The 25,199-nt window shown below is 40.2% G+C and overlaps 3 protein-coding genes across 7 annotated transcripts; 1 reads left to right on the top strand and 2 right to left on the bottom strand.

The window, feature by feature from the left end:
* Window positions 1-256: 256 nt before the first annotated feature.
* On the bottom strand, window positions 257-10,683 carry lin54 (lin-54 DREAM MuvB core complex component). 3 transcript variants are annotated; one of them, XM_079448540.1, is made up of 14 exons: window positions 10,448-10,683; window positions 7,470-8,137; window positions 7,257-7,374; window positions 6,976-7,106; window positions 5,768-5,923; window positions 4,547-4,748; window positions 4,394-4,464; window positions 4,071-4,265; window positions 3,496-3,587; window positions 3,344-3,415; window positions 3,027-3,129; window positions 2,731-2,868; window positions 2,451-2,653; window positions 257-1,718 (listed from the first exon to the last, which is right to left on the bottom strand). In XM_079448540.1, exons 2-14 carry the CDS (start codon window positions 8,112-8,114, stop codon window positions 1,520-1,522), a joined length of 2,325 nt encoding a protein of 774 aa, XP_079304666.1. In that variant the 5' UTR covers window positions 8,115-8,137; window positions 10,448-10,683; the 3' UTR covers window positions 257-1,519. The 3 variants fall into 3 exon arrangements, with proteins under 3 accessions (XP_079304666.1, XP_079304668.1, XP_079304667.1); XM_079448542.1 differs by having other exon boundaries at window positions 10,472-10,650; XM_079448541.1 differs by lacking the exon at window positions 10,448-10,683 and adding an exon at window positions 9,413-9,683.
* Window positions 10,684-15,734, top strand: cops4 (COP9 constitutive photomorphogenic homolog subunit 4 (Arabidopsis)). 3 transcript variants are annotated; one of them, XM_079448539.1, is made up of 11 exons: window positions 10,697-10,815; window positions 11,005-11,150; window positions 11,718-11,797; window positions 11,923-12,074; window positions 13,084-13,187; window positions 13,269-13,422; window positions 13,508-13,658; window positions 13,778-13,948; window positions 14,579-14,694; window positions 14,783-14,867; window positions 14,980-15,734. In XM_079448539.1, exons 2-11 carry the CDS (start codon window positions 11,077-11,079, stop codon window positions 15,111-15,113), a joined length of 1,221 nt encoding a protein of 406 aa, XP_079304665.1. In that variant the 5' UTR covers window positions 10,697-10,815; window positions 11,005-11,076; the 3' UTR covers window positions 15,114-15,734. The 3 variants fall into 3 exon arrangements, with proteins under 3 accessions (XP_079304663.1, XP_079304665.1, XP_079304664.1); XM_079448538.1 differs by having other exon boundaries at window positions 10,703-10,874; XM_079448537.1 differs by having other exon boundaries at window positions 10,684-11,150.
* Window positions 15,735-20,230: 4,496 nt separating this feature from the next.
* plac8.2 (placenta associated 8, tandem duplicate 2) lies at window positions 20,231-21,321 on the bottom strand. The gene is made up of 4 exons (XM_079447840.1): window positions 21,299-21,321; window positions 21,042-21,129; window positions 20,823-20,947; window positions 20,231-20,722 (listed from the first exon to the last, which is right to left on the bottom strand). Exons 2-4 carry the CDS (start codon window positions 21,124-21,126, stop codon window positions 20,618-20,620), a joined length of 315 nt encoding a protein of 104 aa, XP_079303966.1. The 5' UTR covers window positions 21,127-21,129; window positions 21,299-21,321; the 3' UTR covers window positions 20,231-20,617.
* Window positions 21,322-25,199: the final 3,878 nt, after the last annotated feature.

Below are 25,199 nucleotides of genomic sequence, written 5' to 3'. Positions count from 1 at the left end.
ACAACTTTATGATGATGTCACATTTCTAGAGTTATGCTGCAGATGAATACAAGTCGTCTTGCTTGTACTTAACATATGCTTCTAGATTTGGTTTGTCTTTGAGGGGTTGGGTAAGACCCACCTTTAAAGTTTCAATTGAAAATATACAGCGGATGAAGTCTGTGTATAGGCTAAAGAAATGAATGACAATCTAGGGATGGACCAAAATGGTGTCCCTAGTTGTAGCCCAAAGAGAACCGTGTCAAGAACACTTTTAAAACCATTTAGGAGAATATATGTTTAATGACATTTATTCCAAACAGCCGCTACATCTCACGTGTATGCAAATGTAAAAAACCCTCAGAGTTTAATAAGCCTCATGTTTGTAATATAAAATTAAATAAATTAACAGTTTAAAACGTTCGGCTTATTAATAAAACATTTAAAATGCGAATTTAAATGCATTTATTTCAAATGTGTCCTTGTTTTTGACAGGGTGTCCGAAATGTTTGGTTAGTTATGAATTTTTCTCGCAGTGCATCATTAGTTTATTAAGCATAAAAAAAAACATAAAACAAACAAACAAACAAACACACCACACACAACTTGCACAACGGCCGAGTCTCATATTTTATCTGTGGACAGAGGAAGAATCAATAATGGAAAAGATGAAAATTGTTAAAAGGAGCACATACCAAGCCTTAAGACTGATCATAACAAAGCTTATGTAGCTGTATGCTTTCATCTGTAAAGCGGTTAATTCTAGAAGATTGAAAAGGAACTTCTCTCCTTTAGGTAGATTGATTCAAAGCACTGTTAAGTACAGGGTGCCGGTACTGCTGTCAGAAATCTGTCAAACTCTGTTTAACATTCGTGTGATGCTTTTTACTGTCTGCCACGAAACTCCGGCCCAGAATTCCGAACTTCTGTATGCTTGGTAAACACAAACAGAACAGTGAATTTGTGACAACTTTAAATCTGAGAAATAAATTTAGGCCCAAGAACTAAATCTTCTGCAAGCAAATAAATATAATAAGGCTACAGTATACGCCATTTACTGTATACAAGTCATGATTTGACAGTTATTACACGTGTAGAGAAGGTTGTTTGATGTCCAAACATATTCTGAGGTTATTGGCAGTAAGCGGAAAAGGTAAGGGAACGATAATATGACAATCCAGTTTTAAAAGACAAACGAATGCCATGATTTTGCATTTAAAAATGGAAAACTCTGCCAAAAACCAACAAATCTACTTTAAAACTGTATAGATCATTCTATAATAAAACCCCCTCCGTGATAGCGAACAGTGCCAGCCCACTCGGAGCGCAGTCCTCCGTTCGTCTCCTAGTTTGATGGTAGCTCGATGTGAGGCCAATGGGAAGTTCTGCTTTGGTCTCTTTATTGGATAGCCCCCTGTATCCATAATGAACATGCCGTACGCCGGCCCAAAGTCTTAATGCCTCAAGTCAAATCCAACTCCTGGTGCTTCAGTTCAGTGCTCTGTAGCCGGTAAGGCTATCAATCACAGCTCCGCTCTGTCTAGCAGTTAATGGGACAGTCAGTCTTGGCTTTGCCGGCAAAACTGATGATTCTCCTCAGACAGCGGCCGAACTCTTCCAGAACGAGGCGCTCGGCCATGGCCGGAGTCTGGTTGTTGAGCTCTGCCTGTTCGGCCTGCTCCAGCAAACAGTCACACGTCGCCTCGGCCACTTCCTTCGTGGCGAATGTGTACGGCATCCTGAAAGTTATTTGAATGATAAGTGAACACAGTAAAACATGACGTTTCAACACTAAAAAAATAATAGGAAGTGTTTTGGTTGTAATAGAAATTTTAATGATGTCTACTGTTATGTTATGAGTTATAGTGGTGGGATGTTAAATCCTATCGGAAAGGAATTTTGTAATGGTTCTAATGGAAAAGCTAATGGTTTAACAATGGCATTTTAATGGAAAACATTAGAATTTCTGTTCAATTATGTATTTCTGTATCATTTAGACAAGATGGTACAACAGTTCATTCCTATTGGTTGAGCTGCCAATATGTGACCTGCATCAATTTCATATTTTTTATCATAATTTTGTGCGCTCTTAAGGGTTCAGAATGAATTCCTTAATTTAATTTTTAATATACAAATCTTTACATTTATTTAGACATAAATATGTAAGCAAGTCACTAGTCAAAATAAATATTTTAAAGTAACAGACCTTTTCTTGAATATTTATTTTTAAGTGTACATCCAAAAAGGTCTTAACTTTGAATGTTGTCAATTCTATAAAAAACCCAAACTCTACTGAAAATGCTAATGTTTTCAAATAAATCACATATTGTTGATTGATGGTTACTAAGGAGATATGGGTGGTTGCTAAGGCATTGCACTAAAGAGCCTTTTGGAGGTCCATAGGTCATTGTAAGGTAACGTCCGGATGTAATGTAACTACTATAAAGAGATAAAGACACGGCAGGTCTTACTTTCCGCCTCCACTGGTGATGGCTGGAGTCGTTCTGGTGAGCAGATCTGAGATCTGCGATGACAGTTTGGTTTTGGCTGCGGTTTGCTGCTGTACTCGCACCTCTGCAGCGTCTGCCAGGTGCATCAGAGTCTTCCTCTCTGGACTCTCCTCAAAGTTCTTACAGCCCATGCATTTGCAGATTGACGAGCACATGATTTTTGCCTGACGTGAACAGTGAACGAGAGAATGTTAACTTTGCTCACGAGGGCTGAATGCATTTACGTTCAGATGCAGCTCACCTCATAACACTCGCAGTAGTTCTTCAGGCAGCCGGATTTTTTACAGTTGCAACCTTTGCTGTGTCTCCTGTCGGACTCGCCTTGTTTGCCTTTGCCGATCTTGGGCTTGAAGGCCACTGGGTTTCGGTCTAAACAAGCCTGCAGGACGACACGTTATTCTGTAGTTTGCGACTTTGGCCACATCAATAGAGCAGAACAGTTTTGTACGACATACACATGACATTCCTTAAGAAGCGTGACAGCAGAAAGTGATTTTACATTTCCTGAAAAAAGAAATAAAAACTGTCATTTGTTACCTTAATCGCCTTAAGTCTTTCACTCTCATGACCGAGGTTGTTGAAGCAGTTAACACAGTTGCAGTTATTACAAAACTCCCCATTGGCAAAGCAATCACAATACCTGCAGAGAAGAGATGAATTAATAACCAGTTATCAAACAGCAAGTCCTCATGTTATAATATATATATATTATTTATTATATCTTTATATTTATTATACATTTTTATCTCGAAAACAACAGGTGTCACTGCCACACATTTGCCACAAATGGGGGTTTAAACTAAAAGTGCCAATGAAACCATTATAAATATAAAAGAATGCTGGGTAGTACATACAACTTCAGACACTGCGAGCGTGTGCAGTTACAGGGTTTTCTCGGCCTGGATGTGGCCTCTGATGTTGGTAAACTGCAATAAGAAAACCAATGAGCTCGATATAACAAACATTTTACCAAAATCAAAACAGCATAACAATATTTGCATCTCACCCATTGAGAGAAAGCCTGGCTTGGGTCTGTATTGGCGTGGTTGTCGAGAAGGTGGAGTTGCTGGTTAAAGTGACGAACGTAGGCTGGGGAATCTGTAAGAACACGAGACGTCATCATTTTATAGGCTAACCCAGAAGTAATGCATTTTTCCCATGGAAAGATTACAGGAAATAAACTCAATGGTTTATGATCCACATCTACGTTTTAAGAGATTTGTGCCCATGTTGCATTATTAGTGAGATTTATAGATATTCGCGTTGACATGTCCCCGCCAAAGTCACTTTTAGCAACCGCCATTCTTAAGACACAATAAGGCTTTGAAGAAAAAAAATCACAAGCGGGTTAAAATTGATGTGTTTTATGTCATCGAATAAAACGTGAAGATATTTAGAGGTTTTGTTCGACACAGACCTTATTTCTGGCGATTGACCAAAAACCTGTTCAAAAAACCCATAAACTTTGGAGCGATGGAACCAGAAGTCGTAAAATGCTAACTCGCTACCGGGTTTTGAATACAGAAGTGTGTCATCTCTGAGCCTCCCTATTGCATTCGGTATCATTGACGATGTACGGACCTGTGTGACATATGGCGCCGGCAACACCGCGTATCCCATGTTCCCAGAGCCGTGAGCGGAGGTAAGGACAGTGCCCGGAGGAAAGTTGGTCAAGTTGGGCTGGATCTGAGGCAGATGTGTGGCTGGCATGATGAGGCGCTGGGTCTGACTGGTGGTCACCACCTGCGCTGCTGATGTCAGGGGCTTGGGTACCACCTGCGTATGCGTCCAACCACAACAAACCACATAAATATTGTTATAAGCAAGATTTCTGGTTAACATTTATGTGCATTAAACTGGTCAGAGTGAGATTAGACAGCAGTAGTGCATGTTTCACCATATACCTGTTTAACAGTCTGTGCATTTACAATGGGTACAGACATCCGTACCGCTGCGTTCATCATCACGGGCTTGGCTTTGTAAACAACAGAACAGAACAAGTCTATTAGACTAAAACGTTAAAGTTGAACATTAAAGAACAAATCTATTCAAGCTACCTGGTTGAATGGAAGAATTAGTGTTGGTGCTGGCACCCGTATGCACGGTGCTGCTGCTGGTTGTGGCGGTCACGAGTCGTACGTAATGAAAGCGGCTGCCTGGCACCTGAATCTGCTGTACGTTGGGTGGTCCGGTGAGGGGGATGATGGTCTTAAACTGAGATGTCCCTGCCACGGTAACCCCCTGCACTGGCTTTACAGCCTGTAGTCGAGATAAAGCAAAACATGTAGTTAGTCACATGCAAAACTTATAAGGTGTGAAACTTTTGATGCCCTTTTTTCCTCTGATATGGTATAGATGGCAAATCCTGATTTGAACTCTGTTTATACCCACTGTATACAATGTGGGTTTAGGTCAGACGGTAATATTTAGTGGTTTAAATATCCATGTGAAGTTTCTAAAGCACTTTTAGTCATCCATAGTCAGGTAAGGGAATCGGCACACCCATTACGCTCCTTATTTCTCATAAATGAACATTCAAGAACATTTTCACATGAAAATATAGTAACTATATTATGCTATATAAAGAGCCATCCCTTCTTCATTTGTTAGGTATTATTTATTCTAGGGATGCACCGAATATTCGGCCACCGAAAATGGCCCGAAAGACTTTTATCACCGAAACAATACGTCCGAAATGTTGTGATGACTCAAACAGAAACCGCGACCTGCACGTGCTTGTCTGAAGCGACAAGTCTGCGGTGTGGACGTATTTCAGTAAATCTTGTATATACGCTTATAGAGTGTTCACACCAATAGCTGTTAATTGCGCTATTCGCATGCAGTTGGACGCTTAAACACTTTGAGTTTACTCGCATAATTCGCGCGTGAAATTCGCTTCATTACAGACGCGAATTCGCGTCATGGGAGGGGCTTCTGCCACTCGCTCACGGCCCTTCTAGAGCAAGCTCCTGATTGGTTAATGCGGCTTGAATTTTCGCCAAAATTCAGATTTTTCAACTTTGAAACTTTAATATTAATTTATGCAATTGCAATGCCTTGATTTTTGTAAAGTTAGTACAAGGTCATAGCCATAAATGCCATGGTACTAATAATTGGCATAATTTATTTCGGTGTTTCGGATTTCGGCCTTGGCTTCCTCTTTTTTGGTTTCCGTAAATCCATAAAAGATAATTGACGGCATGAATTATTTTTGTTCTTGAATGTTAAAGTATGCTTGTCTTTTAGCGAATGGATCTTTAGTGTCTTTGTGTGTTTACCTGTGCAGTGGACAGGCTGGTTCCTGCTTTGGCCGGTGAGGTGGCAGCAGCCTGTTGGACAGCGAGGATCTGCTGGCCCAAAGCAACATTCAGAGGGAGCGTCAAAGACTTCTGGGGTGAGTTTGGAGACTGACTGGCCACCGAAACAACAGTCAGCTAGAGGCAAAAAACACATAAGGGTGAGGACACAGACATGATAAAGTCTCAACCAATGGCGTGCATTTGGGGTGAAACTATGTTTCTCCAGCTAATAGCAGAAGTGGCGTTTAAAGGGATGGTTCACAAAAAACGTACTCCGGTTGTTCCTTAACTGTATACATGTCTTTGTTCTGTGAAACACAAAGGAAGATAGCTGGAAGAAGTTCAGTAACCAAACAGATCGCATCCCCATTTACCAGTCCTGTGCGTATACATGCGTTTCAAAAGTTTACAAAAACGTTTATGAGTTACTACCGTGAAACTCGCATACCCTATAAGAAATCATCTTTTAGTTGATTGCGATGAACGGTCATTGTCACAGATATAAACATGACAACTTTCTTCATAGATGGCTTTGTGTTGTTTTGAGGCATGTTGTTGAAGAACGTGAAACACACATCGGTGAGGATGACTTGACTCAAAGCCACTAGATGGAAAGCCTGCAACCTTTGGCCAAAAATGTGTAACGGCTAATGCTAACATCAGCTGAACACAGGAAAGGAGACCAGAGGCTAGTTTTTGAATGGATGTCAAAGGATTTTGTTAGCCGTTAAGTTTTCTCCAATTGTTCTCCAAAGTATTATAGACCCTTATCTCCCCATAATAAAAATATGTCTGCCTGACTTTTGGAGCCGGTTTTGATGAAATGTGCAGTGTGCTGACGTCACATGGCGTGTTTTCGGCCGAATCATGCAGAATATCTGTGAAAATCTCTTATGTTGGCAAGTCGCTGTGAGTTGGTGTGATTATGGGTTAAATTCTGCAATTTCCCAAATCCTGCAGCGACTGATTTACTGTCAGCCATACAAAAGCCTAAATAAATACTATGGGAGTCAATGGGGGATGAGATCTGTTTGGTTACTGACATTCCTACAAATATCTTCCTTTGTGTTGTTCAGCAGAACAAAGAAATCTATACAGATTTGGAACAACCTGAGGGTGGGTAAATGAAGACAGAATTTTAATTTTTGGGTGAACTATCTCTTTAACCAACTTGAATTGAAACGGACCTTGCCAGGAGACTTCAGAGGTGAGATGGCCACTTTGTTGTTGCCAGACGTGTTCTGCACAGTGCTGATGGTCTCACCGATGGTGATGGTACGTGGAGGCGTCTCCGAAGTGCTCTGCGTAACAACCCGACCTACGATCAGGAACAAAGCTTTAGGATTGATCACAAGAATCTAGGAGTGCAGTATTATAGATTTCCGGATCACATGACGGGCTAGTGACTTGCTTACAAACATCAGCAGATATCAAAGATGCGTTTGATATTACACAGGACGAAGATTACCAGTCACTACAGGAGCTCCTGATGCGGGATTGGTCAGTCCTTTATTGTTTAAAGCCTTTGTGATGATGAGCTTTGTTATCATTGGTCCCGCTGAAGACACCGGAGGCATCTTTGTGATCTGTGGGGAGAAACATGAATCTTTCATTCTGTTGAACAGGAAGCGTTGCTTAAATCCTCATGAAGATGTCTTTCCATAAAAAGATAACCACTGACCTGAAGGGTCTTCAGCTGTTGGGCTTGCAACGGTGTGGAGGTGCTCAGCAGCTGACTGGCCGAGCTCACAGCTATCACCGGCTTCCCGACTGCGGTCAACATTTTAATCTGAGTTTTGGCATCCCCTGTGCCCTGGGTGGTGGCAGGTTTGTTCCAAGTCTGGGGCAGCGCCAACATAATGGGCTGTCCTGTTTTACTGCGGCCAGTAACCAGAAGTTTCTGCCCCTCCGGCTTGAGTACAGCAGTGCCCGGAGGTTTGCCATCCACGCCGGGGGACGTGGCCACTCTGTTGATGATGAGCTGGTGGTTGGCCGGGACGGTGACGCTGGAGATTTTTGAGAGGCTCTGAGTCACACCAGGGCTGGTGGTTTTGGAGGAGGCGCCAGTCACGAGGCCGGAGGGGGCCAAGAGGAGTTGAGTTCCAGAGATGGTGCTACATTGAGCGTCGTTGGAGGTTACGGTCATCTGCATAGCTGTGGCGGTCGTACACAGGGTGACGATTTCGGGCACCTCCGTTTCCATAGGAACCTGATCCGGCTCCGGTGCGAGATGCTCGGCGGGGAGTTCCTCTTCCATTGCGATAGCTTCGGTATCCATAATCTCATCAGGGAGGAGGCTGTTGAGCTCAGGTGATACCACATCCATCTTGCAAAATGACTGAAAACAAACTAAAAAGAGAGAAAACGTGTTTTTAAAATAATGTAGAGGCAAAAACCTGAATTTAGTTGTACTTTTTACTTGCGTGCATAATTCAAGATGAATCTTATCACCCCATAGATAGCTTTTGGGCTGGTTTTAAACATAAACGTATCTAATTCTTGTATTGGTGACATTAAAAAGACTAAATAAATTAAGTCACTCTTCTTGTCAAGAAAATGTATGTCGATTTACAAACGTTAAAGGAGTAGTTCACCTTTAAAATGAAAATGCGGTCATTATTGACATGCCCTCCTGTCATTTCAAACCTGTGTGACTTTCTTTCTTCTGCACAACACAAAAGAAGATATTTAGAAAAATGTTGGTAACAGAACAGCCCCCAATTCACTTCCATTGTAACCAATACAAGTGAATGGGGGGCTGTTATTATATCTTCATTTGTGTTCCGCAGAAGAAAGTCATACAGGTTTGAAAAGACAAGACTTTTCACACGTTGGCGAACTTCTCCAGCATGTACTATAAAACAAGACAACAATGCCATTTTTGCAGTGCTTGTACGGAGTGCAACACTTTCTCAACATTTTGGAGCCCTAGTTATTACATATGCAATATAAACAAACAAACAACAATTCATAGATCAAGCTTTTTTATTTGTATACAGTCTTCTGCATCACTCAGTTGCAAAAAGAAGAATGATGCGCTTCAAACCACAAAAGCAGTGTCAGCATTTTCTACAATAACTTTCTTCACCTCGTTACTTTTGAGGAATATGTGCAAAAGTGACTAAATGTAAATGTGATCGATTGTGACACCAGTGCATAAATACAGAAGTAATGGATGCTTATAAAGGAATGACGTGTTAAATGATAAACATACGGTATACAACTCAAATCTAAGGAGTCATATAAAAGCACAAATATTAAATAATAATAATTATAATAATCAGAAACAGTGTTCTGGCGGGTCATTCAAACTCTCCTGATACTAAACGCTCAACGCTGTCGCGACGCGACTAGAACGCCACGTCAATCAAACAATCGAAGCGTTCTAAATGCGTCGCGTCGCTCAGCTGCTAGGAGGCTAAGTAGCACGTAGCTAACCAGCAGACAACACACCAAATATACATCAAGAACTAGTGTCATAGCAACGACAATCGCCAAAACAACTGTCAGTAGCAGTGCTTTTCTTACTCCAAACGCACGTCCCTTTATAAGTGTAATACACTTGAAATGAAAGCCGTAAATGTAATAAAACACAGAGACAGGACACATCCAGGCCTCAGTTACCTCAACAGTTAACTCTGTAAAAACCCAGCAGGGCAGTCTGACAGTTTCCACATCGAGGAGAGTTTGTTGATATTCCTCGCGCCTGGTTTCCCGTATACCCCGTTGCCATGGAAATTAACTCTATAGCGCCTATAACACGTACGCGTATATACAGACGGGGATATTTGGTTTAGAGTCCTGTTATAGTGACTTTGAGCGCCGAGGGTCTATTTCAGGACAGGGTTGGATTTCGAAAGATCCGCCATTTTCAACTCGTCATCACTTCAGAAACAGCGGCAGCGCGACATAAAAACGCAGGAGTTGTTTTGTTAGGGCAAGGGCGGGGCTAACAAATGACGCGCAGGCTCAAAATGTTTATTTTAAGAATACGATTTCTAAGTATTCCCTGTTTTAAACGGACACGATTCTCGTGGGTGTTGGTTATGTTTGTATGTTTTGTTAGAGAGTAAAACGTTCAATAAGACCAAATCGTCCGCTTGCTTTAATAAATCGAGACGAAATGTTAGTTAACGGATGCGTGTTGCAATAATCACAAAGTGTTATTTCTTATCGAATTATAACTGCGCAGTGCAGACAACGAAACTAAAATGCTCGATTCGCGTCCAGTCACTGACCGAGTCTCTGTGTTTTGTTCAGAGAATAAATCGGGGTTCGTATCACTTTGCACAACATTTGTATGAAAGTAACACGTTGACTATATACATGGCATAACACAAGCAATAACAGTGCACCGTAAAAGCCCATAGATATGATCCAGCGGGTTGCTGTCATGACTGTCGGCGCATTGCCTCAGCTGCCATCCGGCCGATATTAAACTATCGCAAAGACTTCAACCCCGCGGCGATCTTCACCTTTCTAGGTTTTAACTCGCAGTTCAGCACCGCGCCAACACTCATTTGACATCGCAGCTCGTTCTTCGCATGACGCGCCGCACAAAAAGCGCAAGACAGATCAAAGCTCACATCAGCTGACAAATACACAGTTAGCAGCTCGGCTAACTAGCTGAGATCATATTGCCCCTTGCTGAATACCCACCCGAGCTGAAAAGACACTTCCTACACTTCGTCGAGAGAAGTCCCGAGACGCTCTTCTGTATTCCTGGAAGTTTTCCACTCGATCACGCGATGCTCAGTCCGACTCGACGCTGCATCGTTCCGATCGTCCGCTCACAGACGAAGACGATTGTTTAAAATACCGCGCCGAGCGCCATTTCACCTCTAACATCCCGTAATCAGGCCACGCCTTCATAGGAAGCAACATTTTGCGTCACTGCACAACTTCCGTGCACGCCCCCTTCAGTAGTACGCGCCTGGCGCGCGCATTAAAGCGTAAAAGCGAAATGACTTCATTTTTATTTTGGGAAATATAAACATATTTAAAACGCATTTGTATGTTTGCAAGGGGTATGATGTCAGAACATTGAAATCCATGTGTGCTTTTCAGAGTGGTCAAATATTGTGAAGTAATTTGAAGTTGTTATCGTATTTTTCATGTATCAAATCTTATTTTTATTTTAAACGATTTTCATTTAGATTCGCTTTTGAAATTAAAGTTAAGAATACGCACGAATAAAATGATTTTATGCGATGCAGATAATCGCCGCAGATAGAGTGGCGCCCTCTTCAGGTCCGAATGTGTCACTGTTGATCGAGCAGTGGAGGAAAATGGCGACTGGCGTGAGACAGGAGCTCGCCCAGCTGATGAACTCCAGTGGCTCTCATAAAGATCTGGCTGGGAAGTATGTTTATTCGGGCCTTTTACTTATACGTCCACGAAGCATATGTCGGTCGCGTAGATGTATTGTTGTTTACGTTTTCTCCGATGAAAGATGTGGTGCGCAGATGATGTCTGGAGGCTAACATTAGCTAGCGTGAGGCTATGCACTGAACTGATGAACAGATACTCTGCTTGTCAGTCTGCAGTTCACTACTTTTTATCGTTTATTTATAATAATAAGTTATTTGCGTGGTAAAATGTATCGGGGATGTTTGACGACTGGTGCTTAGGCAGCTACATTGTATTTAACAGTAATGCAGTTCAGCCATGAAATCCTGGTTACTGTAACGTTGACTTGGTATTTGCTGTAAAAATACTTTTATAGTCTAAAGTAGTTATAATATGTATCATTCTTTAAATATTCACTTAATTTTATTATTATAGCATTATAAATAATTTACGGTCAAACACTATATATATTGTTAGTAGTTTATTATGATTTATCTCTTCAAGTTTTAAAAGTTGTTTGACATGAGTTGTGTTATGTCTAAAAATAAACCATTTTTGTCTCCTTTTTAAATTGTCACAGATATCGGCAAATATTAGAAAAGGCTCATCAGTTTACTGATGCAGAACAACTGGAGGCACTTAAAGCATTTGTTGAAGCAAGTAAGTACACTGACATTAAAACACACCTGCCTGACATGGTATAGATAACAAATGATTGATTTATTCTTACATGTAATCCATCTTTTAACATCGCACACACTGATTCACTTTTCATCCTCCCACAGTGGTAAATGAGAATGTAAGCTTGGTTATATCCAGACAGCTGTTGACAGACTTTTGTACACACCTTCTAAACCTGCCAGACGGTACAGCAAAAACTGTTTGCCATTTTACCCTGGAAAAGATTCAGCCCAGAGTCATTTCGTTTGAAGAACAGGTCAGTGTAACATAAAATGTAATACAAAAAGCGTATATGTACTTGATAAACATCAGTGTCCAAAATATAATTCTGAATTTTTACCTTCCTCCCCTTGTGCATGTTTTATGACCTACATCTAGCAAAATGCATTACTACAGAAAAACCATAAACGCGTTGATGTCACGTCAGCATCATTTAAAAATACCTTTGTGTTGTCATTTCAAACGGAGAAGATGTGGCCAACATACATTTTTTATTTAACTGGGCCTTAAGTCACATGTGTTTGGAAGAACAGTGAGTGGCTCATTCTCACAAAACCACTGAAACATCGTGGCGGTACAGATTTTTATTATGAAACGTGCAAGGGTAACACAAACAGTTATCATAATAAAGATAAAGGAAGTCATTATTTAATTCAATACAGGAATTCATTCATTTGACATGGGAATGAATTATTTATGAATTTTTTTACCGCAACGCTTCCCGATTTGTCTTATGAGTGAATTATGTTTTGTGATTTAAACAGAGTCAAATGAAAACATTCCGAAAAAAATCAATTGGATGTTGATTTACATAATATGAATGTATAGAAAAAATAAAGAAATAGAAACTGTGTAACACGGTAAATAATCACACACAAACCACAACATAAAATCCAGGCCTGGTCCTCTCTCACTGACGGTCCGGTCGCTTGTCCTCTTATGCTCCCAATCTCGCTTCATCGGGGCTTTGTTTTTTTTTTAAAGAAGAATGCTGTGGGATTGACTGAGATAAATGGTTACGGTAATGAGAATTTTAGTTTTTTGTTGTTGAAAAACAAATTCAACTGGAAAGTTTTGAAATGAATGCCTTTACACATGTCATACCTTATTTTAAATGAATATAAAAGTTTCTAAAATCATGTTTGACATCTTAAAACCACATTTCGTGAGAATCACCCAAACAAATAATGACAAAAATGAACTCTTCCTTTATATGAACAACTTACTATACGTAGTAATTGTAAGTGAATTTCACACATTTCCAGGTGGCCTCAATCCGACAACATCTAGCCACAATCTATGAAAAAGAGGAGGACTGGCGGAATGCCGCAATGGTTCTTGTGGGCATCCCTCTGGAGACGGGACAAAAGTATGTTCACTCTTTTATCCATGAACAAACTTCTCTGTCCTTGGTTTAACTCTCTTACGATCTGTTCCTCTGTATCTACAGACAGTACAATGTGGACTACAAGTTGGACACCTATCTGAAAATTGCCCGTCTGTACTTGGAGGATGATGACCCGGTTCAAGCTGAGGCCTACATCAACCGAGCTTCTTTACTGCAGAACGAATCCACCAATGAACAGCTTCAGATTCACTACAAGGTGCACCATAAATAAAAACGATGTTTTACCATGAACGATGGCATCTGGCGGCAATATATACAGCGTTTTTCGTTGCATCCTGTAGGTGTGCTATGCCAGGGTACTAGACTACCGGAGGAAGTTCATTGAGGCTGCTCAGCGCTACAATGAGCTTTCTTACAAATCCATTGTCCATGAGACCGAACGCTTGGAAGCTTTGAAGCATGCTCTTCATTGCACTATACTGGCCTCTGCAGGTATATTTGGCATTTTACCTTACTAACATTGGGCTAAACCAATTACAGCCTAATTTAAATGTATATTTTAAAGCGATCACTTGATCTAAGGTGGAATTACCACATCTTGTTGGTTAAAGGTCAGCAGCGCTCTCGTATGTTGGCCACGCTGTTCAAGGACGAACGCTGTCAGCAACTTGCCGCCTATGGCATTCTGGAGAAGATGTACCTGGATCGAATCATTCGAGGAAACCAACTGCAGGAGTTTGCCGCCATGCTGATGCCACATCAGAAAGCCACCACAGCAGATGGTGTTTATTTACTATTAGATATTTTTATGCATTTAGAATTTACTGAGTTATTTGCGCCACATAAACATTTGAGCTCCTAAGAATGAACATACTATACTATACAAGAAAAAACACTAAATACTTTATTTTACCTTGCCGCAACTATTTTTACTCAAGTACATTTTTCCAGTATCTGCACTTTATGAGGCTGTTTTTACTTTGAAAAAATCTTACTTCACTACATTATAACGCATATGTCATACTTTTTACTCCACTACATTCATAAATAACTGTTGTTTATTTGCCTTTTAAAACTTAAGTACAAGCTCTTTTTAAAGAAGATTTTTAAAGAACTTAAATTCTGTGTAAAATAGATAAAAAACATGTAAACATTTTATGAACTGTAGTGGAGTAAAAGTTTGACATATGCTTTGTAATGTGGTAAAGTAATTTTTCCAATGTAAACACCTCCTAAAGTGCAGATACTTGACATTAAAGATACTTAAGTACTGTCACCTCAAATATTTATCTTTATCTTTTTTGTCTTCATTTTTTTGGGGGGACCCCTGGCTAGTAAACATAAACCCCCTGACATAAACAAAAAATTACTGTTTGCACCTAAATGTCATTTAAAGTGCTTTTTCTTTTTAGGCTCAAGCATCCTAGACCGAGCAGTCATTGAGCACAACCTGCTGTCTGCTAGCAAACTATACAACAACATCACTTTCGAAGAGCTAGGAGCACTTTTAGAAATTCCACCTGCAAAGGTACATCCCATGCGTGGCTTACAATTTATTTTATAAAACAAACATTGTTGTTATGATGGTTCTAATGCTGCTACAAATCTCTTTACAGGCAGAAAAGATCGCCTCACAAATGATCACAGAGGGTCGCATGAACGGCTTCATTGACCAGATAGACAGCATTGTCCATTTTGAAAGTAAGTTTGGTTATTGAATGAATTTATTCATATTATTAACTTTACAATCCTAAAAAACTCAAGTAAAATAAAACACACTCAGAAAGCTTTGCAATGGTTTTATTTTCATCAGCGCGAGAGCCATTGCCCACCTGGGACAAGCAGATTCAGTCGCTGTGCTTCCAGGTGAATAACCTGCTGGAGAAGATCAGTCAGGCAGCACCAGAGTGGACGGCACAAGCTATCGAGGCCCAGATGACACAATAAATTCCCTTTATCCCCTTCTAGCCGCTTCCTATAGGCAAATTTAACAGCACCATGAAAAGACTATTGAACTTGAGCTCATTCATTTTAGTTTAACCTCTCACATACTGATTCTGTATTAAGTTGGTTGTGAGGCATTTCTGACATTTGCAAAGACAGTCTGACGCTTAATAAACTGTGACCATGTTTTTAGTGTTTATTTTCTGAGCGCAAAACAGTCAAACTGTAAAAGTGTGTATATTCTTTCACATACTGTGCTAAAGACTAGCAGGAATGTTTGAGAAATCTGTTTGCAAGTACTTTTGGTGCCGGTTGCAAGAATCACACAATGCAACAATTTTCCAATCTCCACAGATTGTCATAAAATCATTGAAAATACATTTGCACGTGAAAAAAGTTAATCAATGCTGCATCCAATGTACAGTGTGATGTAAACAGCATTCCACAGAAAAAATAAAACAAATGGAGAAAAATATAGTAATTCAAAAGAAATAGGAACACAAAGCGCCGGTTAAGTGTAGAATGACTTCTATCACTGTATATATGTTATAGCTCAGATAACGAATTAAAGGCACAGTTCACAAATACAAAAATGTTTTCATATACTCAACCTAGTTCTAAACCGGCACTCATAAAAAAGGGGGCTTCGATGCAAGATCCTTTTGGTTCCACGAATGACCTTTCTGTTTTTTGTGCCGAAAAAAGGTTCATTAGATTATAAAAAGTAAGAAAGAGTGCGTTCTTTAAAAAACGTTGACTGAATGGTTCTTTGTGGAAGCAATTACGTTTCTTCTATGGGATCGCTGCAAAGAAACCTTTATTTTTAAGTGTGTGTATGAGTAAAACACAATAGAAGATATTTTCTAGGACATTGGTAACCAAACAACGCTGAACCCCATTGACTTCCATTATATGGACACAAAACCACCAATATCCTTTGTGTTGCCCAGAAGATATAGTAATATACAGGTTTTGAATGACATGAGGGTGAATAAAAACAATCCCTTTATCAATGTATTTGTGAAATTATAAATTGGAATACTTAACATATGCCGACATCATCACAACAACCTAATAATCTGGTCTGAAAATTTTTAGGATTATATGCTTTGGGCTAAAAGGGTTAAAAGACACATTCAAACACACACTGAAAAAAGTGAAGCTACGTCAACTTGTCACAAGCAATTGTATTAGTTTTTCTCCAATGTATAGCAACAAACCAACATAATTGTGATCAGTGCTTCCTTTATTTGGGCTTGTGATCCCCGACTTTGATTCAATGAATTTGCTTTAAGTGTTTACAATAGTGTTTCAATAAGAACACTCGGGCATTAAAAAGAAAAGAAGAGATGCTTTAAAGTAACGTTTTTGTGATGTCCATCAAGCTTTGATAAAGATGAGAAGTGACACTAAATATATTTTATGACTGATTCGAATGTCGAGGGGACAAACGGCCCACGGGGGAACTGAGGCAGCCGAGAGCGGCTGCGTGACCCCGGGGGTTCGATGCTCGCCGAGCGAGGGAGTAGTCCACGAGTTCCAAACTCGATAATCCAAACTCGAAAGAAGTAATCCACAGTAATTCCGCAAAACAAAAAATCCAACTGAATAATATACACACCCCAGAATGCCAATCTTTCCGGGAGAAGCTGCGTCCGCCTGAGGCGAGTGGAGCCCACACACAATGAGAAGGGAGGTGACCCAGAAGCTGCTGAGGCTGTGTCTTCAGAGATGAGCGAAGCAGCAATGCCAGGAGGTCTGTGGCGAGGTGAAGAAAAGAGCGATCCCAGAACAGGTGAGGACGAAAGGTAGCCGTGGCCGTGTGTGCAGTGATCTGAGGGCAGAGGAGAAGGAGAACACTGTGCAGACATCAAGTAGCCGACTAGACTAGACTAGACTCAATGATTCCAGACACCAATAACTTGATCCCAATGGATTTTTTATTTCAATGCCTCAAAAAAATTATGTTAACAGACAATATAACTTTTTATTAACATATAAGAGCAACCAAAGCAAACACTGATCACAATGATGGTGGTTTGTTGAAATGTATAAATTTTTGTTGATAAATATAATTTGAGAAAAAAGTGTTGCTTGTAACAAGTTGACATAATTTACGTAAGTCATTTTTTAAAATTGGTCCAAAGTTTCACTTTTTTCAAAGGTAGTTTAGTTCATACGAAACCTAAACAGAGAATCATAGAATGTTGACACAGCTTTTGCAAAGCATAAGTAATGTTTCAATGACCAGACACTTCACAAAGGGATTTCTTTTTATACTGGAAAAGTCACATGGTCAGGCACTCCCTACACCCTGTGTCCCCATCCATGACAATACTGTCATAATTAAGTATGCATATGACACAGCTATCTTCAAGGGTGGAGACGTGTTCGGGGAGCTGATATTCTTGCAGAGGAGAATGAGCTTATCAAAAGGAACTAATCATGGACTTCAGGAAGAAATCCTCCCATCCTCGAGAAAACTGAGACAATTGACCGTTTTCATATTCAGAACACTTGACATACACAATGTTGCAGGAAAAAGCACAGAACATCCTTAGGGATATGAGTCAAAAATGTATCATCAATATGTATCATCTTTTACTGTAAAATGATACCACATCTGATGAAATTGTGATATTTTCCTTCAGTTTTTAGACCACCAAGAAGTGATCAAGATCTAAATGCATGTACGTTGCACCTCTGCTTTTTCTAAATACTTCTGTGTATTATTCACGCCATTTTTTGGAAACCTGAGACAATACAGAAAATATCAAACAAGGGAGCTCCCTAGAATAGTGTCTTTGCAACCACAGTCAGAATGATACCAAACAGCATAAGAAGAAAAAATACATCTGTAAATATGTTTTTACTTTCACCTCTGTAACACTACAATATTTATTATCTCTGTCATATATATATACTTGCTGCTGCTGCCTACATTTATATCAAAAAGCTATAGTCATACTTTTCTATCATCAATCCATTTATCTCAGGACATAGTGAACGATATATTCCTATGCAAAATAATTTTATAGTGTCTATTGTGTTCTATAGTTTAATTTGTATTTTGTTATACTTAATGTATAGGTAAAACCCTTTCTGTTCTCTTTATTATCATTTATTTTGTTTATTTTCTTATGCACTTCTACTGTTTGTGTAACCTAAATTGACAGATAAAACTTTAATTCAATTCAATGGTTAGTAGAAGATAAAAGTTGTGTAAATATGAATTGTCCATTCTATGAGCTCAAAGTCTTGTGCAAGCACTGTCGAGTTTGGGCAGAGGCTACAGCTCTTGCCAGAGAGGAACTGGAATCCCCTGGTTAGGTTTTTTTTCTACTCCAATCGAGTTTTGGGTTCCTCGCCACCGTTCGCATACTGTTTACCTGGCCGGGGGGCTGCTAGAATTTTATAGTTTTATTTAATTATCACTGCATATAGGAATTTTTTATAGTCTGTCTGATATTTGACCTGTGTTTTGACTTGCATAACCTTATATGTTTTGCTTATAGTCAATGTCTTCTTGTACAGCTGCTTTGTAACAATGAAAATGTCACGGTTATGGCCAGAACCCAAGCACAGGCAGACGTGAGAACAAATCACAAAATTTTATTTAAACAAAAGACCCATAATGGGGAAAACATGAACAAAACAAGACTGTAAACTAAAACTTCCCACAAGGGAGAAAAAACAAACGAAGTGTATTATATAATAAATCAATAATCCACAAACTTTGAACAGGAACAAACACGATAATCCATAGACAGGAATACTCCGACAGGGCAAGTGAATACGAACAGGGAAAATAATGACAATGAACCGACAAGAGACAGAGGAAAACTGGGACTGATGACACAGGGAGAGTGGCGGCAGGTGATATGAATGAAACACTAAAGGAAAGCTAACAGGAGGATTGCATGAGGCAGGTGAGGGGAATGAAACACTAAGGGAAAGATGGACCAGGGCTGGTCACAAGACTAACACTAATGGGCCGCTAACAGGGAAACAAGGGGCGGGGCTAAACGATGCGACACCGGAGAGAGAGCATGGCGTGACAAACCAAAACAATGCTCTTTCTCCACACAAAACACATGGGACTGACATGATCCTGCCACAAGACTCGATAATGACAGAGCCCCCGCCTTAAAGAACTCCTCCAGGAGTTCTTCAAGATCACACTAAACATGACAAGACCGACAGACAGGAGGACAGACACCATAAACACAGAACAGAACACACTAAGGGCAGGGCTGACATGACTAAAAAGGGATTGGGGTTGGACAGTAAAATAAAAATTAAGGGGAAGGGGGGAGGCGGAATGGGTGGGACAAACTTGGAAACACTAGAACAGGGTGGGGACTTACGAGGGACAGGACCCTGCTTCCTAGAACTGGGTGCAGGGGTGAGGTAGGAAGGCCTGTGCATGGTAGGGATACCTTTCTTGGAGTGGGAGGAACTAGAAGGGTTAGGGAAAGATGGGACGGCCATAATGCTGACTTGACTTATAATGCTTGTAACAAATGGTTGTAAAACACCTCAAAGTTCCATTACTTTAGTTTGTTATCAGTCTATTTTAGCACACCTTAAGTGATGAGATAAGCAGACCTATCCTTGTCAAACAGTTATGTTTACACAATGGAAAATTAACCTGTAACAGTATTATGGGTTAACAAATGCATTGAATTGAAGTTAACCAAAATATTGTGATTTGCTCTATGTACACATTAAACAGTTTTTTTTGTCACTTAGAAAACATAAATATTTTAAGATTAATGTGAAGTTACAGTTCAACCATACAGTTTATTGAGAATTAGATGACTCTAAATGTGCAAATAAAATATATAACCTCACACATACAACTATAGTATAATAATAATGATAATAATAATAACCGCACTATAATATGCTATTATTATTATCAGCTTGGTTTCACCTTTTTGATATTCTTTTTAGTTCATAATTAAAAAGTTCAATAAGTCAAATGTACAACATCTGTCTTTCATTTGAAATGACCCAAAAGTTGTCACTGGCACTTTATGTTAACTTAAATTGTGAAGGCAGCAATTAAAAAAATATTTTGAATTAAAATGACAAGTAACCAAGAATTCTTTAGTTTTAAGTTGAGATTTCATCTTTATTGTGCACGCTTCTCTTTGTTTACAAAGTGTTCACACAGGCCACAAATCTGATGGTATACTAATATTATAAATGTGCCGTATTCCACTGAACCTTTATATAGTTACATTACAGTACATCAAAACATTTAGAATTTACATTTAATGGTGTTTGTAAACATTTGGTCCGAAGACAGCAATACGCTATAATAACCTGCATTTCTATAAGTTGTAAAGATTTATTACATATCAAATAATTGACACATTTAACTTTCTTTGATTTCTTTGGTTCATAATCCAGATAGTCGTGATTCTGCTGCGCTTTGCTGAGGAATTTCCACGGTGTTGCCCTTAAACTCTTCCTGTAAGGTCCTGTAAGAAGTGCTTTCTTCAGAATTCTCCGTTACGCTTCCTTATTTCAATATCTCTCTTTATCTGACAGGTTGCGCAACAGGCACAGAAGTAATTGACAACAAAGTCCTCGCACATGGATCCCTGGAAACCAAACCAAACCCAGATCAAAACGCAAAATAGAAAGGCAAACAGACTGGGTATGCATAAATATAAACGAAATGATATTTTGACTACACCATACCGGGATGTTGTATCGTTCTCTGTAAACACTTCGCATTGGCATTCCCAAACCACACGCGCAACATTCGTTCATGTCACTAGCAATAGAGCAGCCCAAACAAGGGAGGCAGAACGTGCCACAACAACCTACAACATTGAGATTGATGTTAATCACTTTATCACTATCATACAATTTACAGATCGCATTACATTCATTTTCAATGCCATTGAAATGACTTACATATGCTCATATCATCACAGCAGCTAAGTAGACTAGTCTGAAAGTCTTTAGGTGCGTATGCTTTGGGTTGAGTTGTCACCTCCATTATCTAGAACATCAAAAACATTTATTTAATTGTTCTAAAACACTCATCGTATTTGAGTTTTTTTAACCCGATCGTCATCACACTTTTAAATTCAATATTTTCTTGTATAGAAGGTTAACTTGGCAAAGAGTAAGTAATGTTTAAATGTAGCTATACCTTTCTTTTACCCTACCTTGGTTGATAGGAAACTCCCTCTGCTGTGAAACATCCACAGACGTCCATTATATACGGTTTGAAAAGTCACGTGCTTAGGTCTATATATGGCTTACTATACACTTGGCTTGGGGAAAATGTCAATAAACAGTTTTATTGTCGAAATATTAGCTACCCATCCCCTGGGTTCAGAGTCCTGCAACAATACATATTTCTAATGGTTATAAACCACCACAAATGGCCATTTCAAGGAATCTGAGATGAGTTTGCTTCAAGTGATGCCAAATAAGGAACAACGCATACAACATATCATTAAACATCAATGAACTTATCAGTCATTTCCTTCTGATTTTATCTATGAAGCAACAGCCCCCAAGACTAACATGACATACTGTATATTGAATGAAGGATTTGGTTTGACTAGTAATTTAAGGCCCAGTTGATTTATTGCTGTGAGTTAAATACAATAAAACACTGTTGCTATGACTATTGTAGATATAAAGATTTAGCCGAAAAAGCAATAAACAACCAATATAAACGTCTGAAATGATTCATGTTTAAAAATGTTTCAGAAACGTAAATGCTAATATTTAATGTTAATAACATATAAACGGATCTAAGAATCTATTACATTTATAAAAAGCATATGTATTTGTTTTGAGGGTACATCAACCATTCTTGATTCATCATTGTTTCCAGTACACACATAATTATTGTTAAACAAACAAAAAAAGACGCTTTCAAGTTAAAAATTATTATTTCTTAAATCATTTGCATCGTGATGTTTTTTAGGGTTTTAACATTTGACAACCTGAACTAACCTTGGCATGTAAATAAATGTATTAGCCAAACAAGTATATAATAATAATATAAAATATAATATTTTATATTTTAATATTTTATTTATCTTTAAGCTTGACAAAGAATAAAACAACCATCGAAGACAAGAACAAAAAACGTGAATTATATATTTAATAGATCATTCATAATTTTATGGATCTTGATAAAAAGGGTTAGGCACGTCACTTGATTTATATGCTTTTCAATTTAATTGATGTATAGTGTTATCACAAAACTTTACATACAACTTAGACCACCAAACTGAGAGGGATATGAATACTTCCTAAGGTTTTCAAGTAGTTGAGCAAGAAAGCGTAGGAAGAACAAAGACCCCCCGCTGCAGCTCCCAATTTAATCAGAACGTTTTAAGACCTCTTGCCTGTGTTTTATCCTGAATTTTATCTTTCTAAAAACAACCAATAATCTCCCTTTTATGCTGAATGAGTGTTTTGTCATCTGTGTGCATGAGCCACCCTTTTCTCACAAAGACTGGGTTGGGCATTTTGGTCTTGTGCAACCATACCGGCCCTACCCTGAGACAGCAACTGAAACAATAAAAGCATATACCTGCTAAATGTAAACGTTTATCATACTTCTTTATTGGATACATGCAGAAGAGTTAAGCTATTCATTGAAAATTAACGTATAACAGTTTTTCTCGATTGCTTAAACACATTTCTTGAAACTATGCCTCGTATTCTCAAAACAATAAACACAAATCCGTAACGTCTCACCCAATTCCCCAAACGTCATATTTTCAGGTCAAAATGAAGCTCTACACTCAACATCAGTCACAGAAAAAACAATCTTTTCCCTCAGACATCACACACAAGCCCTCAAAAACACATAAACTACAACATATTCTTACCCACTGGTGAAATAAATAAATCAATATATTTGACCAAAACTCAAATGTTGTAAGTTGTGTTGCTTGTGTTTCTCCCCCTCAAAAACACAAAAGACACAACCAAATGTATACATTAGCACATTTGTATTCATTCATGAAAAATGCTCAGCATCCCGTCTTTGTTCTGGGTCAGGTCACAGAATCTCGTCCACATCACAGGCACAGCGAGGGTAAAATCATCTTGCATGCCTGATCCACCCCTGGCATGTGACATCCTCTTCTTCCTCCATCATCACATCCTCTTCTTCCTCCTTCACCACGTCCTCTTCTTCCTCCTTCACCACGTCCTCTTCTTCCTCCTTCACCACGTCCTCTTCTTCCTCCATCATCACGTCCTCTTCTTCCTCCTTCACCACGTCCTCTTCTTCCTCCGTCATCACATCCTCTTCCTCCTCCTTCACCACGTCCTCTTCCTCCTCCTTCACAACGTCCTCTTCTTCCTCCGTCATCACATCCTCTTCCTCCTCCTTCACCACGTCCTCTTCTTCCTCCATCATCACATCCTCTTCTTCCTCCTTCACCACGTCCTCTTCTTCCTCCTTCACCACGTCCTCTTCTTCCTCCATCATCACGTCCTCTTCTTCCTCCTTCACCACGTCCTCTTCTTCCTCCTTCACCACGTCCTCTTCTTCCTCCGTCATCACATCCTCTTCCTCCTCCTTCACCACGTCCTCTTCCTCCTCCTTCACAACGTCCTCTCCCTCCTCCTTGACCACGTCCTCTTCTTCCTCCGTCATCACGTCCTCTTCTTCCGCCGTCATCACGTCCTCTTCTTCCTCCGTCATCACATCCTCTTCCTCCTCCACCATCACGTCCTCTTCTTCCTCCTTCACCACGTCCTCTTCTTCCTCCTTCACCACATCCCCTCCCTCCTCCTTCACGACGTCCTCTTCTTCCTCCTTCACCACGTCCTCTTCTTCCTCCTTCACCACGTCCTCTTCTTCCTCCGTCATCACATCCTCTTCCTTCACCACGTCCTCTCCCTCCTCCATCATCACATCCTCTTCTTCCTCCTTCACCACGTCCTCTTCTTCCTCCTTCACCACATCCTCTCCCTCCTCCATCATCACATCCTCTTCTTCCTCCTTCATCACATCCTCTTCCTCCTCCTTCACCACGTCCTCTCCCTCCTCCTTCACCACGTCCTCTTCTTCCTCCTTCACCACGTCCTCTTCTTCCTCCATCATCACATCCTCTCCCTCCTCCTTCACCACGTCCTCTTCTTCCTCCTTCACCACGTCCTCTTCTTCCTCCTTCACCACATCCTCTCCCTCCTCCATCATCACATCCTCTTCCTCCTCCATCATCACATCCTCTTCCTCCTCCATCATCACATCCTCTTCCTCCTCCTTCACCACATCCTCTCCCTCCTCCATCATCACATCCTCTTCTTCCTCCTTCATCACATCCTCTTCTTCCTCCTTCACCACATCCTCTCCCTCCTCCATCATCACATCCTCTTCTTCCTCCTTCACCACGTCCTCTTCTTCCTCCGTCATCACATCCTCTTCCTCTCCCTCCTCCTTCACCACATCCTTCTCGTTTTCCTCCTCCTCCACTTATCCCTCATCCTCCATCATCACATCCTCTTCCTCCTCCTTCACCACATCCTCTTCTTCCTCCTTCACCACGTCCTCTTCTTCCTCCTTCACCACATCCTTCTCGTTTTCCTCCTCCTCCTCTTATCCCTCATCCTCCCTCATCACATCCTCTCCCTCCTCCATCATCACATCCTCTTCCTCCTCCATCATCACATCCTCTTCCTCCTCCATCATCACATCCTCTTCCTCCTCCTTCACCACATCCTCTCCCTCCTCCATCATCACATCCTCTTCTTCCTCCTTCATCACATCCTCTTCTTCCTCCTTCACCACATCCTCTCTCTCCTCCATCATCACATCCTCTTCTTCATCCTTCACCACATCCTCTCCCTCCTCCATCATCACATCCTCTTCCTCCTCCTTCACCACATCCTCTCCCTCCTCCTTCCCCACATCCTCTCCCTCCTCCTTCCCCACATCCTCTTCCTCCTCCTTCACCACGTCCTCTTCTTCCTCCGTCATCACATCCTCTTCCTCTCCCTCCTCCTTCACCACATCCTTCTCGTTTTCCTCCTCCTCCTCTTATCCCTCATCCTCCATCATCACATCCTCTTCCTCCTCCTTCACCACAT

Source organism: Barbatula barbatula (genome assembly GCF_947034865.1).
Source record: "Barbatula barbatula genome assembly, chromosome: 24".
NCBI lineage: Eukaryota > Metazoa > Chordata > Actinopteri > Cypriniformes > Nemacheilidae > Barbatula > Barbatula barbatula.
This window is presented reverse-complemented; position numbering and strand designations above follow the sequence as displayed.